General features: G+C 31.3%; 1 protein-coding gene across 1 annotated transcript; it reads right to left on the minus strand.

Moving 5' to 3' along the window:
* Window positions 1–340: 340 nt before the first annotated feature.
* Window positions 341–13,167, minus strand: LOC139482225 (desmoplakin-like). The gene is made up of 7 exons (XM_071265958.1): window positions 12,201–13,167; window positions 11,091–11,203; window positions 7,844–7,961; window positions 6,367–6,494; window positions 5,580–5,693; window positions 4,022–4,172; window positions 341–1,164 (listed from the first exon to the last, which is right to left on the minus strand). Exons 1-7 carry the CDS (start codon window positions 13,138–13,140, stop codon window positions 824–826), a joined length of 1,905 nt encoding a protein of 634 aa, XP_071122059.1. The 5' UTR covers window positions 13,141–13,167; the 3' UTR covers window positions 341–823.
* Between the last annotated feature and the right edge of the window lie 246 nt (window positions 13,168–13,413).

The following is a 13,413-nucleotide window of genomic DNA, read 5'->3' on the forward strand; positions in this document are numbered from 1 at the left end:
TGAATTTCCAGACCTAGAACGATTTGAACAAATTCCCAAGTTTTATAGTTCTCAAAGACCGATAGGAACTTCCTCATAAAAGAACTGAAATTTAACTTTTCCAGACCTAACTTTAGAATAAGTCAATTAGACAGTCAGGGGAGTAGATTTCTTTAATAAAGAGCATGTGTCTCAAACTCCAGATAATGAACTATGGAATAAAAGTTTCATAGCATGTACAAAAACAAGCTTTTTATTCTTTAAGCCATGTGAAAATCTACTCAATATTACTTTAAAATGACTATACTAATTTTCATTTATGTTTATGTAATGGCTCTTTTATTATGTCTAAGAATAGAAATTTTTGCATTATAATTTTATTATGAATTATAATTCACAAATATACAATAATTTAAAAACCGTTCCCGGTAACAAAGTACATATCACAGATTATTCAAAATCACAGATAGCAGTTAACAAACTCTCATGGATGATAGCTCGAGTTTCAGTAAAGAGTACAGTTTTTTAATACTCATTTTCTGATAAAAGAGAATGTTCGACAGCTGTGTTCATTTAGTCAAGCTGAATAAAATAAACACGAAGATGCTCAAGTGATAACACCATACTATGCTGAATGAGTATGTGTAAATGCTAACAATGTAAGCATCAATAAAGATATATTCTTGAACTTCTTTATCATGTTTATCATCTATCGGGTTTAAATTGCATGACAAACAAAGTTTGGAATATGCAGCCAAATACCACAATACGGACGGAGTGTAGATAAAGGTGGTAGAATCTAAATGGTTATACAGATGCTTTAGTTTTTATTTGGGTTCATGCATTAAGCTGAAACTATTGTTGGGCACGGTATTGTCGTTTCTTGATCTGCAACCTGTCCAGCGTTTGTCGTACTGCAATCATAGTAGTTGTCGTTAACTTTGTTCTTATCGTTTTGTAGTTCACTGTCTTCAGTAAAATGTGTTGTATTTTCTTTATCGTCCTTGCCTTTTTCGACATATAACTCTTTGGCGTTGCTTTTGTCTCCATCTTCATATCCTGCCATATTTACGTTGTTTTGTGTCGATAGGGCATCAAGACAAATGTAGGACAATTTATGAGGATCAAATACGGGATATACAGTGGGTGGTACACTTTTCTGTCCATAACAACCTTTTGTACTACCTAAAAATAAAATGAATTATAATCGTTCATTTGTGTCTTTATGTTTTCATTAAAGAAACACGACAAATTAAAAAAAAAACACGAAGTTTTTCATATTTTTTTTTAACTCAATGTGACAGCTACACAACTTTGATAGATTTTGGCAATTTTTTATTTATTTGTCTTTGAAAATAATTAATACGATTAAAATATGCATTTTTAGCCCAATTTTGTTCCGTTGATATTCAATTTTCCCCCCTGAAATCTCACTTTGCTGCAAGTTTTGTATAAATTGACATAGATTTTACATATATCCTTATTTATTGAAATGCACATTTATACCCCTGGGGGTTGAAGGCATATACAAACAATACAATACAATATACACAATGGAAAAATGAACATATTAAACATCATATATAAAGTGGTAAAACAGTAATATTTATGCAAGCGTTGTGTCCACTCCCCTCAGTGCAAGTGACTTTTTAATGAACGGAACAGTAAGCTGTATAATATCAAATGAAGATAGAATTAATTGTAATCTATCTGTTCCAGACAATTAAAAGAATTCTGGACATATATTATTTATATCTTTTTCAAGCTGATTACGTAAAGATTTATTAATTTTACATTTTAAGAAAAAGTTGGTTTCATCTTCAACCGCATTTATATTACAATGTTTACATATTCTATTTTCTCTTTGAATTCTTTTATATCTACCCCTCTCTATTTCCAAGAAATGGTCACTTACTCGCATTTTACATAATAATTTTCTATTTTCAAAACTATTTTTAGAAATGTATTTGTCTATTTCATATTTTGTTTTTATTTTACTGTACAAGAATATTTTACTGGTTTCATTAGTTAATTTTAATTTTTCAAAGAAAATATTTTCAAAGTTATCTTTTAGTTCTTTTTTAATATTTTTTGAGAATGAACTCTTCTCTTGTTTATAGTTTATATCCTGTATTTTATTTATGTCTAATTTATTTACATTGGCTCTATTTTCTACATATGAGAACCATGAAAATATACCGTTAGTGCTAAGCCATTTAGATAAACAGAAAGCATCATATAATAAAGGGTTATTTTCATCACTAGAAATTCTTGCTAAGTACTTCAATGATTGTACTTTAATAAAGACATCTATGGGATACTGAGCTAGTTCTTCTCTTGCAGCTAAGCCCCAGTACATATTTGCTGAATTTTAAATGTGTCTTCTCCACTTGGCTACTATCAATCATTGCTAGAATATCAAATTTACTCATGTCTTTAATTTGTGCTCGTCTTTCAGCTCTTATTATTTTTTCCTAAAAATCCATATACCAAATTTCAGAGTTATACATGAGAATAGGTTTAACTAGTGATTCAAACAATTTTTTGTATAGTTTTATAGACACATTTTCTAAAGGAGAAAGATACTTAAAAATAGAAAACAAAACTTAAGTACCTTTCTTAGCCAATTCAGTGTGTGATGAAGTCAATTTCCCAGATGCTTCAATTATATTTCCAAGATATTTATATTTTAAAACTTTTTCTAGTTTGTCACCATTTAAGTAAAAATCATATTTATTATATAAAATATTTTTCTGTTGAAAGACCATTATTTTAGTTTTTGTGTATTTATTGTGAGCTGCCACTTATTACTATAAGAATTTAATTTATTTATAGAGTTCTGTAAACCTTCAGGAGTTTCAGATAATATTGGTCAATCCGTGTTTTTCCCCCAAATTAAGTTAAGAGGGGGTAGGGGGTCAGTGAAAAAACTATATGAATTATTTTTTTTATCCTTCATTGAACTTTTGATGTCGTCCCTAAGCATATTTCAGTTCAATTATCTCACAACTTGTTTACTGAGCCTTCGGGACATTTTATGTTGTATATATACAAATACGTTTCCAAAAACGTTTGTCACGATCAATTGCTGGAAGTAATGATTTTTAATTTATATATATACAGTCATAGGACAAAAGTGAGTTCTCAATCAAAAAATGTCCTATCATTTCAACTAAAATCGATGATTTTCAAAAAAATATCATCAAGTAGCTCTTTGAGCGATTTTTATAAAATAGATACCATATTAAATTATAGATTGATGCAGAAATATCTGAAGTTTCATTGTTTATTTGGCCATTTTATTATTCATACTTAGATTAAATTTCTGACAAGGTGAACACGAAGAAAAATATTTCTTGAGAAGTTTGCTATGTATTGTAACCGGAGAGCATGTAGCTACTCTATTCATATCGTTACCACCGAGATTCGAGCCACCGGTCGCCTGCGTGACAGTCAGTGTGTTAACCCACAGAGCCAAAGAATCGATTCCCTAGCTCAGTTGATTAAGACTGGCTTTATATGTTCTACAGCTAAGGAGGGGAAGCAACCCCGCTACAGTATTCTAACCAAATTAAAATCGTAAAAATTTGCATTTCTGTTTAACCCATTAGATAATGAAACTAAACCTCACCAAAATTATGGCCAAATAAACAAAAAAAATCAAGACTTTTCTGCATCTTTTGGTATCTATTTTATAAAAATCGCTCATAGATTTAATTCGTAATATTTTTTTGAAAAATATCGATTTTAGTTGAAATGATAGGATTTTTTTGAGTGAAAACTCACTTTTGTCCTACGACTGTAGTTTTCACCGGTACTAAATAACTAGCAAAAAACGATTTATCAACTCCAAGATAGCAGAGAGAATTTCATTCATTTTACACACTTGACATGTAAAGAGAAGAATGGCATCTGCATAGTACAAGTCGGGCTACTACTAGTAAATTAAATGTTACATTCGACAAACGGTTCTATGCACTGAAAAAACAGTTAATCTACAACATAAGCCAACAGGTTTTGTATTAATTTTGTCCAAACATACCAATATTGAAGACCTGCCTGCTGACAATGTCGGAGTCTACAGATTTATTTGGCAGATAACCAGCCATGTCACATGATAAAACAGCAGACACATTCTGGAGACGTTCAACTTCTTCACCATTGATATTATCTGTTTCAGTTGCTTCTTCAGACTGAAATCAAAATATAAGTGTACCAACTAACTTTGTTGCCTTTAAGTCAAAAGAAATGTAATTTATACTATCTCAATGATCTACTTAGGTCGTTATAGTTTTCTCGTTTGAATTGTTTTACATTGTCATTTCGGGACCTTTTATAGCCGACTATACGGTATGGGCTTTGTTTATTGTTGAAGGCCATAATTGTTAATTTCTGCTTCATTTGGTCTCTTGTGGCGAGTTGTCTCATTTGAAATTTTACCACATTTTTTTTCATATCTACAGTCGTTGGACAAAAGTGAGTTCCCACGCAAAAAAAGTCCTATCATTTCAACTAAAATCAATATTTTTCGAAAAAAATATTACCAAGTAAATCTATGAGCGATTTTTATAAAATGGATACCATAAGATGCAGAAATGTCAGAAGTTTTATTGTTTATTTGGCCATGATATTATTTATTCTTATTTTAAATTTCTGACCAGGTGAACACAAAGAAAAATATGGCTTGAAAAGTTTGCTAAGTATTCTAACCAAATTTAAATCCTAAACAATTGCATTTGTGGTTAACGCAATAGATAATGAAAATGAATCTCACTAAAATTATGGCCAAATAAACAATAAAGTTAAACTTCAGACATTTCTGCATCTAATGGTATGTATTTTATAAAAATCGCTCATAGATTTACTTGGTAATAATTTTTTGAAAAATATCGATTTTAGTTGAAATGATAGGACTTTTTTTGAGTGGGAACTCACTTTTGTCCTACGACTGTATAGCTAATTTCGTTCTGTTCCGTTAAACGTTTATAGTTATTTGATAGCACTTTTAACTGAAACTGTTTAAAATAAACAAGAAATGTGAAGGGCAGTTTTGCAAGAATCTCGAATTATAATTTTGATAGTTTCATCCTAAAAGTACTGTTTGCAAGAATATTAAATTCTAATTTAAACAATATGTTAGCTCTAGTTTTCTGAAGGGCTTCAGTAGAAAGTTAAAATTTGTGAATAAAATATAGAAGTGTTAAATTTCTGATAAAATAGATACCATCAGGCATTCTGCACCAAAATCTTTTGAAAGAAGACCAATATTCTGATTTTTTCTTATTTGTCCACCCAAAGATTTACAAATACTAGCCAGTCCGAATCGAATTTTACTAGTCTGGGGCATAGGACTAGCGGCTAAATGTTCAGACTGTCAGACATCTTACGTTTAAAAAGGTTTAACATGCATGTACATATGTACATATACATATTCTTTTAAGTGATTATCGTCTCTCATAAATCTGTACAGATTGGCTTATGTATACAAAATGTATCTTTTATAAATGTATTGTGTAATTTTATACATAAGGTGAGACGTAAATAAAATATTGAATTGAATTGAATGCATGACGTGATACACTATATACATATTATCTTACGTAAGGTTTAGCATGCAGGACATCTCTGATGATGCTGTTTAGTTCAGCGTTCTTAAGTTGCAATCTCTGAATGTAGCCTTGCTGTTGTATTATCAGTAATTTTAACTCTGAAATCTATCAATAGAGAACCATATAATATTGAAAGTTACAAATAGAAGGTAATTTTCAACTTTAATCCAATGACTACACACGATTTAATTTAAATAACAGCATAGACAGATTTTAATAACTGTTAATATGGAAACCAACAAATGTATGCATGTTTGTACCAGATATCATAAGTATGTAATGCATTATCTTCCGAGCATAATTCTTTTATAAGCAATTCAACAAATTATAAAAAACTGGTTTGATTCTAATGTGTAAATAATCGTCTCTCACAGTCTTCACGCTTAACTACAAGTCATACGGTCATGGCTTGTAAAATTCTTGTCTACAAGCCAACAGAAACTAAAATTTTCAAAAAAATGAGCTTCTGGCTTGTGAACTCAAAATGCTGCTCTCATAATTCTGTATGAATGGCTTTTATATTTATGTAATTTGTTTTAATAAATGTGTTATGCTAGAATGTTATGTATTGCTTTGTACTCGCTAAATAAAATAAATTTATTCCAAAATTGCATTTTTCAGAATTTTCATGGGGTAAAGAGGAAAAATCAGGTTTTTCTTTTTTTCTGCTCTCAGTAAATAGTAGCTTCTTTTTCCTGGTGCCTCATTATAGTTTGGGTTTCCTATCGAATCAAGTCTGGTAATATAGAATATCCCTCTTATGGTTGAACCACCTTACCTTAGCCTGCCTAGCAAAATCTAGTGACATGGCTTGTTCTTCTTGACACCGTCTTTTCATCAGAACACTGTTAACGACATCAGCTGTTTTGTGTTTGTCATTGTGTCTTCTAGGAGTTTCTGGTATGTCTATATAAATATACCCATAGATATGTTTGAAACGGGAACTTAATGAGCCAATGTGAAGTTTATATAACATAGGAATTTAAACCAGAAAAAAATCTTTAGGTCAGTAATCACCATTTGAACATTAACGAAACGGTCATCGTGGTAAAATAACTATAATGGTTTACTTTCACAAAGTGTGACTTGGATGGAGAGGTGTTTCATTGGCACTCAAACCACATCTTCTATCTGTTTGACGTTCTGAATAAAAAGTTTAATTCTAGATATCAAAATATAATTTTTAGTTTCTCTTTTACTGATAATGTATGTTGGACCAAACAACTGCGGGAATATGGTCATAATATTAGCTCATATATAAATAGAAAAAGCAGTATTTTGTTGTTACATTTGAAATCTGAAATATTTGAACATAAGTTTAAAAAAAAAGATCTGCTTGTTAGAATGCACTGTCCGTGAAAATTGTATCAAAATAGCAAGCTTCCAACCCCATAAATAGTATATTGAGAAAAAGTTAAAACTCATTTGTGTAAATTGCCAAACTGCCAAAATATATATATAGTTCTCACTGACTCAGACGTACTTATAAAATAATTATTTTCTGTGACTGTATCTTGCATTAATTTGTCGGATCCTTTACTTTAGATAATTGAGCAGATCTGTAACAATAACATCGCCATGTACTGTAGTACGACGCTAGATTAAAACTGACGAGGAAAGGCAATACACGGCCACCGAAAGCTTTATTATTGGGAAGCCCAGGTGGTCGTGTGGTCTAGCGGGACGGCTACAGTGCAGGCGATTTGGTGTCACGATATCTCATTAGCATGGGTTCGAATCCCGGCGAGGGAAGAAAAAAAAAACATCATCCCAACAATGTTAGAACTGTAAATTTGCTTTCGCAAATATTTTTTGTTCTTCCCTATATATGTGGATAATGTGCAATGTTTGTTACTTACTATTATTGATATATGTGATTTTTGTTACTTTCCATTATATATGTGCAATATAAAAAAATGTAGATTTGGTATGATTGCCAACAAATGTGTAACACGTCAACAAACAACAATCACTGAATTATAGGCTCCCAACTTGGGACAGGCGTCATACATACAGACTGTGACGGGGCAATCTTTGTTACTTACCATTATATATGTGCATTTTTTGTTACTTACCATTATATATGTGCAATCTTTGTTACTTACCATTATATATGTGCAATCTTTGTTACTTACCATTATATGTGTGTAATCTTTGTTACTTACCATTATATATGTGCAATGTTTGTTACTTACCATTATATATGTACAATGTTTGTTACTAACCATTATATGTGTGCAATCTTTGTTACTTACCATTATATATGTGCAATCTTTGTAGTATGTTGGTAATTTGTTGTCCTTGTCGTACTATTTCTGCTTGATACTGCTCACGTGTTTCGATCCAGTCAGTCTCCCTCTCCTCTAAGTACGCCTATCATAAATAAATACCATGCTTAAAATAACTTCTTATAATTAAATTAAAATGTATCGTTTTTTTTCGGTAATTCCATGTAAATTGTTGTTTGATGTCATAAAATGCGTTTTTTTTTTCAATATATTTTAAAATCGTAAATTTAAAAGTAACATTCTTAAATTTTTCAGTATTTTTATTTATCTCCGCTTTTATTGCATCGTTGTTATAAATTAATAATCTTATTAGCTTTTATAAGATTTATCAAAGTATAAAACATCTATTTGAAACTACGCTAGTCTAATAACATAACAACATCAGTGTTTCATTTCTTATGATATAAACACAAGTAACATATTTGTCGCGTAATTTGCTACATATTTTAATTGTTGATAAGGATATTAGTGTTCACAGAGGTGTAAAACAAGGGGACAGTTTAAGTCCTACTTTGTTTAATTATTATATAAATGATTTACATTCAATTTTTGATGTAACTTGTAACCTTCCAGTTCTTGATATTTCAAGTATCCAAACTCTCAGCTATGCAGATGATTTAGTGTTATTGTCTGAGACACACCAGGGGCTCCAAAATGAGTTGGACAAACTAAATAAATATTGCACTATATGGCAGTTTAGTGTTAATACTAACATAAACAAGACTAAAATTCTTGTTTTTCAGAATATTTATAAACAATCCCCACCCCTCTTGTGCAATGATAAATTTTTTGACTGAAGTTAAGGACTTTAAATTTCTAGGGAATTTTATAAACTACAGGGAGAGTTTTTCGAAAACTACTGAAGAGCTGTCTAAAAAAGGCATTATAAAAGTATTATTTTTATTGAGAAAATATATGTCAAATTTTAATTTGTTCCAACTTATTTGTCATGTAAATTATTTGATACTCTTATATGACCTATTTTGACATACAGCTCTGAAATTTGGTTTATGGATAATTTTCAGTCAGCTTTTAGGGCATCTAATAGAGTGGGGTGCTCATTTTCGCCATATCTTTCCATGTTTTCTGCAGTTTATGTTCAGGTCTTTATGTTTTTGAAGTATACTGATATTTCTATATGAAGACAACTTCATATGTTAAATATTTTTAGCTTGAAAACGTGTTTGTTTGAAAAAAAATCATCTGAAAAGTTGGATTAAAGGGTGCTTGAAATTTCCTGATGTTTTGTCATCTTTGACTTTTGACCCTAAATTTCAGTTCTTTACATCTTTAAAATGTCTGTTATTCATCTTTGATAAAATTGGTTTGATAGATATTGTTTAAAGTTGCAGTTATTTGGTTTTAAATAGATGTGCAAAAACGGCGAATATGTGTCCCCCTATGACTAAGAAATACTTCTTTCAAATCGTGTTTCTCATTCAGGAAATTGGCCTAAAATCGTTGCCTGTTTTTCGGTCCTTTGCAGTAAGTGCCGAAATTTTGTCTCAATTTAAAAAATAATCATATTTGTAATAAAAATTTAATTTACCGGCATATTTCTTCCATTTCAGCCATCCTTTGAAGTTTTTACACCCCAAAATCATAAAACGGCGAAATTGTGTCCCCGGCGAATATGTGCGCCCCACTCTAGAGCTATTGTAACTAATACTTTTTGTGATACTCTTGCATTAGCAGAAAAATATCCTTTTGAGAAGGTTTATTCCAAATTTTGTTAAGTAGTAATAGGACTGAAAAAGACAGTCACTAACATAGGTGCTAGATCAGAATTAGGTAGATTTTCTTCGGACTCTTATATAAAAACTCAAACACTCATGTGTTTTATAAAATAAAGTAAACTGTAATGATATTAATCCCCTGGTTAAAGAATCTCTTTTCGGTCCTTTGCAGTAAGTGCCGAAATTTTGTCTCAATTTAAAAAATAATCATATTTGTAATAAAAATTTAATTTACCGGCATATTTTTTCCATTTCAGCCATCCTTTGAAGTTTTTACACACCAAAATCATAAAACGGCGAAATTGTGTCCCCGGCGAATATGTGCGCCCCACTCTAGAGCTATTGTAACTAATACTTTTTGTGATACTCTTGCATTAGCAGAAAAATATCCTTTTGAGAAGGTTTATTCCAAATTTTGTTAAGTAGTAATAGGACTGAAAAAGACAGTCACTAACATAGGTGCTAGATCAGAATTAGGTAGATTTTCTTCGGACTCTTATATAAAAACTCAAACACTCATGTGTTTTATAAAATAAAGTAAACTGTAATGATATTAATCCCCTGGTTAAAGAATCTCTACAAACAAACATGAATTTACATTCTGCAGGAATTTATTTTTCGTACTCATTTCCAGATTAAGTTTTAAAAGATCTATATGAAAATAAACAAAATAAATTACTCTTATATTAATGTACATTTTAAGCAATCAAAAAACGTGTTAAAATGTAAAATGAAAAAGTGTGTGTCAGAGGAATATGAAAAAACTACTTTAAATAAACTTTTAAAAATGAAGTCCTCATCCAAACTTTGTCTTTATGGGAAATTAAAAAATAATTGCCAGATTGTGGAATATTAAAATTTTAATAATTTTATACATAGGGCAGTTACTCTCAAAATTTAGACTAAGTGGTCATTCCCTAGTACAGAAACATTCCAAGAGCACAAAGATAATGTAAAAAATGTGGAGTCTTAGATGACGAATTTCATTCCGTCTTTTTTGAGAAAAAATTTGGTTGCTTATATAGGGAATCACTGAAGCGTGACGAGATCGGGTCCCTCTTAGGCAGCCAGTGGGCCCCCACTTATGAAAATTTCTAGATCCGCCACTGCTGAGGGAGTCGGACCCATGTCAGACAAGATTATGATTGTGTTGTTAACATATATTTATGATTGAACTCTTTAAATATGTTCTATTATTCTATATATTGTGTTTTTACATTATATTGCATCGTGTTGTGTATAATTGTATTGCTTGACCCTTATGGGTGTAATTTTGCAATAAAGATATTATTGAGAAAAAAAACCCATGAAAATAAACGTTTTAAATCCAAATAATATACTTCAGACTATAGTCATAATAGTATACTGCATATATCAACACCCGAATTGTTAAAATCCAACAATCAAAGTCTTCAAAATATTTGTTTCAAAACATGTGACTTTATATGATTACTATGTCTATGCTCTTTTTTAAGTACCTTCATTTTTTGATGATCTGCATAAATTTTCTGGTAAGTCTTTTGCACCTCTGCTCCCCATTGATCCACCCTTTGCGCATGTCTGACAGATAAAGCACCAAGATGTACAATTTCTATTAAAAAACACACAATAAAGTATAAAAATAGTACATGTAACATAGATAAATTAAAATAAAAACTTAATGAATGGAACAAGAAATCAAATTGTTTTACCAGCTGAGATTTTAAGCACGAGCATTATAAAGTATCTCACTACGGTTAGTCTGCTTTTATCATTGGCTCGCCAAAAAGTTCATATTACTACTATGTTACAACTTTCCATACATATGTGACCTATAGTTGTTAATTTCTGACTCTGTGTCATTTTAGTCTCTTGTGGAGAGTTGTCTCATTGGCAATCATAGTGATACCACAACTTCTTTTTATATATATATAAAACAAGGTTTCACATTAACCACAAACCATATCTATAGACTATAGTATGCTATTTCCAGCTATGTCAGACCTTTAAGGTTAATAAACATTTCGTATACACCTTATCGCTATTTGTCCGCCTTTACTGGATATCACACAGGTTCCCGTAAAATTTTGACGTCAGAAAACAAAATATCTGACGTCACAATGGAAAATTGATTGTTCTATGCGTCAAAAGTTCAAGCGGCCGGGTCAGCCGGGATTAGCGATAAGGTGTATTCTACCTTATAGGACACATGACTTCTTTTAATTTAAGATTTTATAAAGTTAACCCATTTAATATTGTCATTTTTTATGCAGATTGTACTGCATATTCGTTTGTAACCCTTAGCCTTGGCTAGTGAAAATGATTGTAATTCTGACCAGCTGTTCGTTTTACTGTCAATGATATTAACACATGTCTTTGCTTTTGAAATAAAGCGTTTCTGTGTCCCCGACATTACTGAGAGCTCTTGGGTTCTTAAGATATATTTTGTTTGACTAATTGCGGATCATGTAAAAATCATCATAAGGATCATTAATAAGAGTTATGGTTCCGCAGCTTCCCGACATAATCTTTTATCTTTTATTCATAAGTTAACGATTTGTGGACAACATACAGACATAGTCCGCCAGTAAAGTCAATTGTTCACCTACCACTAACTTCACAGATAAATTTCTCAAATCTGTCATGTAAAACTTGTAATATTTCAGTAACAATCAAAGCTTTTTCTTGCATTTTCTGGGGTTCTTTTTCAGCAGTAGAAAAATTTTCATCTCTGCTGCCAACTTCTTCAATCTGAGTATTTTCTATTTCTTGTGTTACTGTTGGATTTTTTTCATCTGATTGACAAGGCTGTGCATCATCTACATTTTCCAATCTTTCTACTTTTGTTTCATCCGGCTGGAGACATTTTGCGTTTTCGTTAGTGACTTGTTCTTCGTCGATTTCTTTTTCTTTTGACATGTCAACCATATCTAAGATATGGAGTTTGAGCATTTCGAATGACTCTTCCACAGCCATGTCACAATATTCCAGAACATCAACCTTCAATTCAAATTCACGGAAAAAGTCAAATTTGTCCTCCTCTGGATCAATTTCTTCTTCAGATGATGATGATTCAAATTCCGCGCTTTCATCAAGTGCGTGGCGTCGATCACGGTCGCGCTTAATTTCTGGACTGCTTTTCTCGCTTTGAAAATTTGGAAAAAGTTCATCAGGAATTTCTTTCTTCATGATTTCGTGTCTTTTGAAAGCAATACTTTCGTCACTCACTGCTTTTCTCAAGGAACTTTTATCTAAATTTGAGGAATCTTCAGTATCGGATATTCTTTGGCTACTGCTGCAACTCACATTTGAGACATTGTGTCTGTTCAGATTCAGGTTTCCGTAGATTGCTTCCGTTGCACAAACTGATATGTCCCCTACTTCTTGATAGCGTGTCTGAGACACGGGTTTCCAAAATTCATCTCCCGCTTCTGGTACCTCTTCGTCAGAATCCATGAGAGCATGCTGAATAACATATCCTACCAAAGAATCTGTCTTTTTAGATGGAATGACGTCTTCTGACGAATCTGTGTCAAAGACATCCGCCATTGTTCAAAACGCAACGTATATGACGTCATTTGTAAATATTGATTATGACGTCACACGTTATTAAAATAAACGGGCACCTATGCAAGGTGTATATCAAAATGAAAGTAGATCTCTACGTAATCATGAATATGAAATACATGTTGAAATTATTATATAAAATACATATGTTATAAAATGTACCGGTTTATTTAGACTAGAACACACACCCTGACATGTCAAAGAGTGCATATTAAATGAATACAAGATTGAGGATCATAAAATTGATCAAAATTA

This window comes from Mytilus edulis, chromosome 7, assembly GCF_963676685.1.
Source record: "Mytilus edulis chromosome 7, xbMytEdul2.2, whole genome shotgun sequence".
NCBI classification, from domain to species: domain Eukaryota; kingdom Metazoa; phylum Mollusca; class Bivalvia; order Mytilida; family Mytilidae; genus Mytilus; species Mytilus edulis.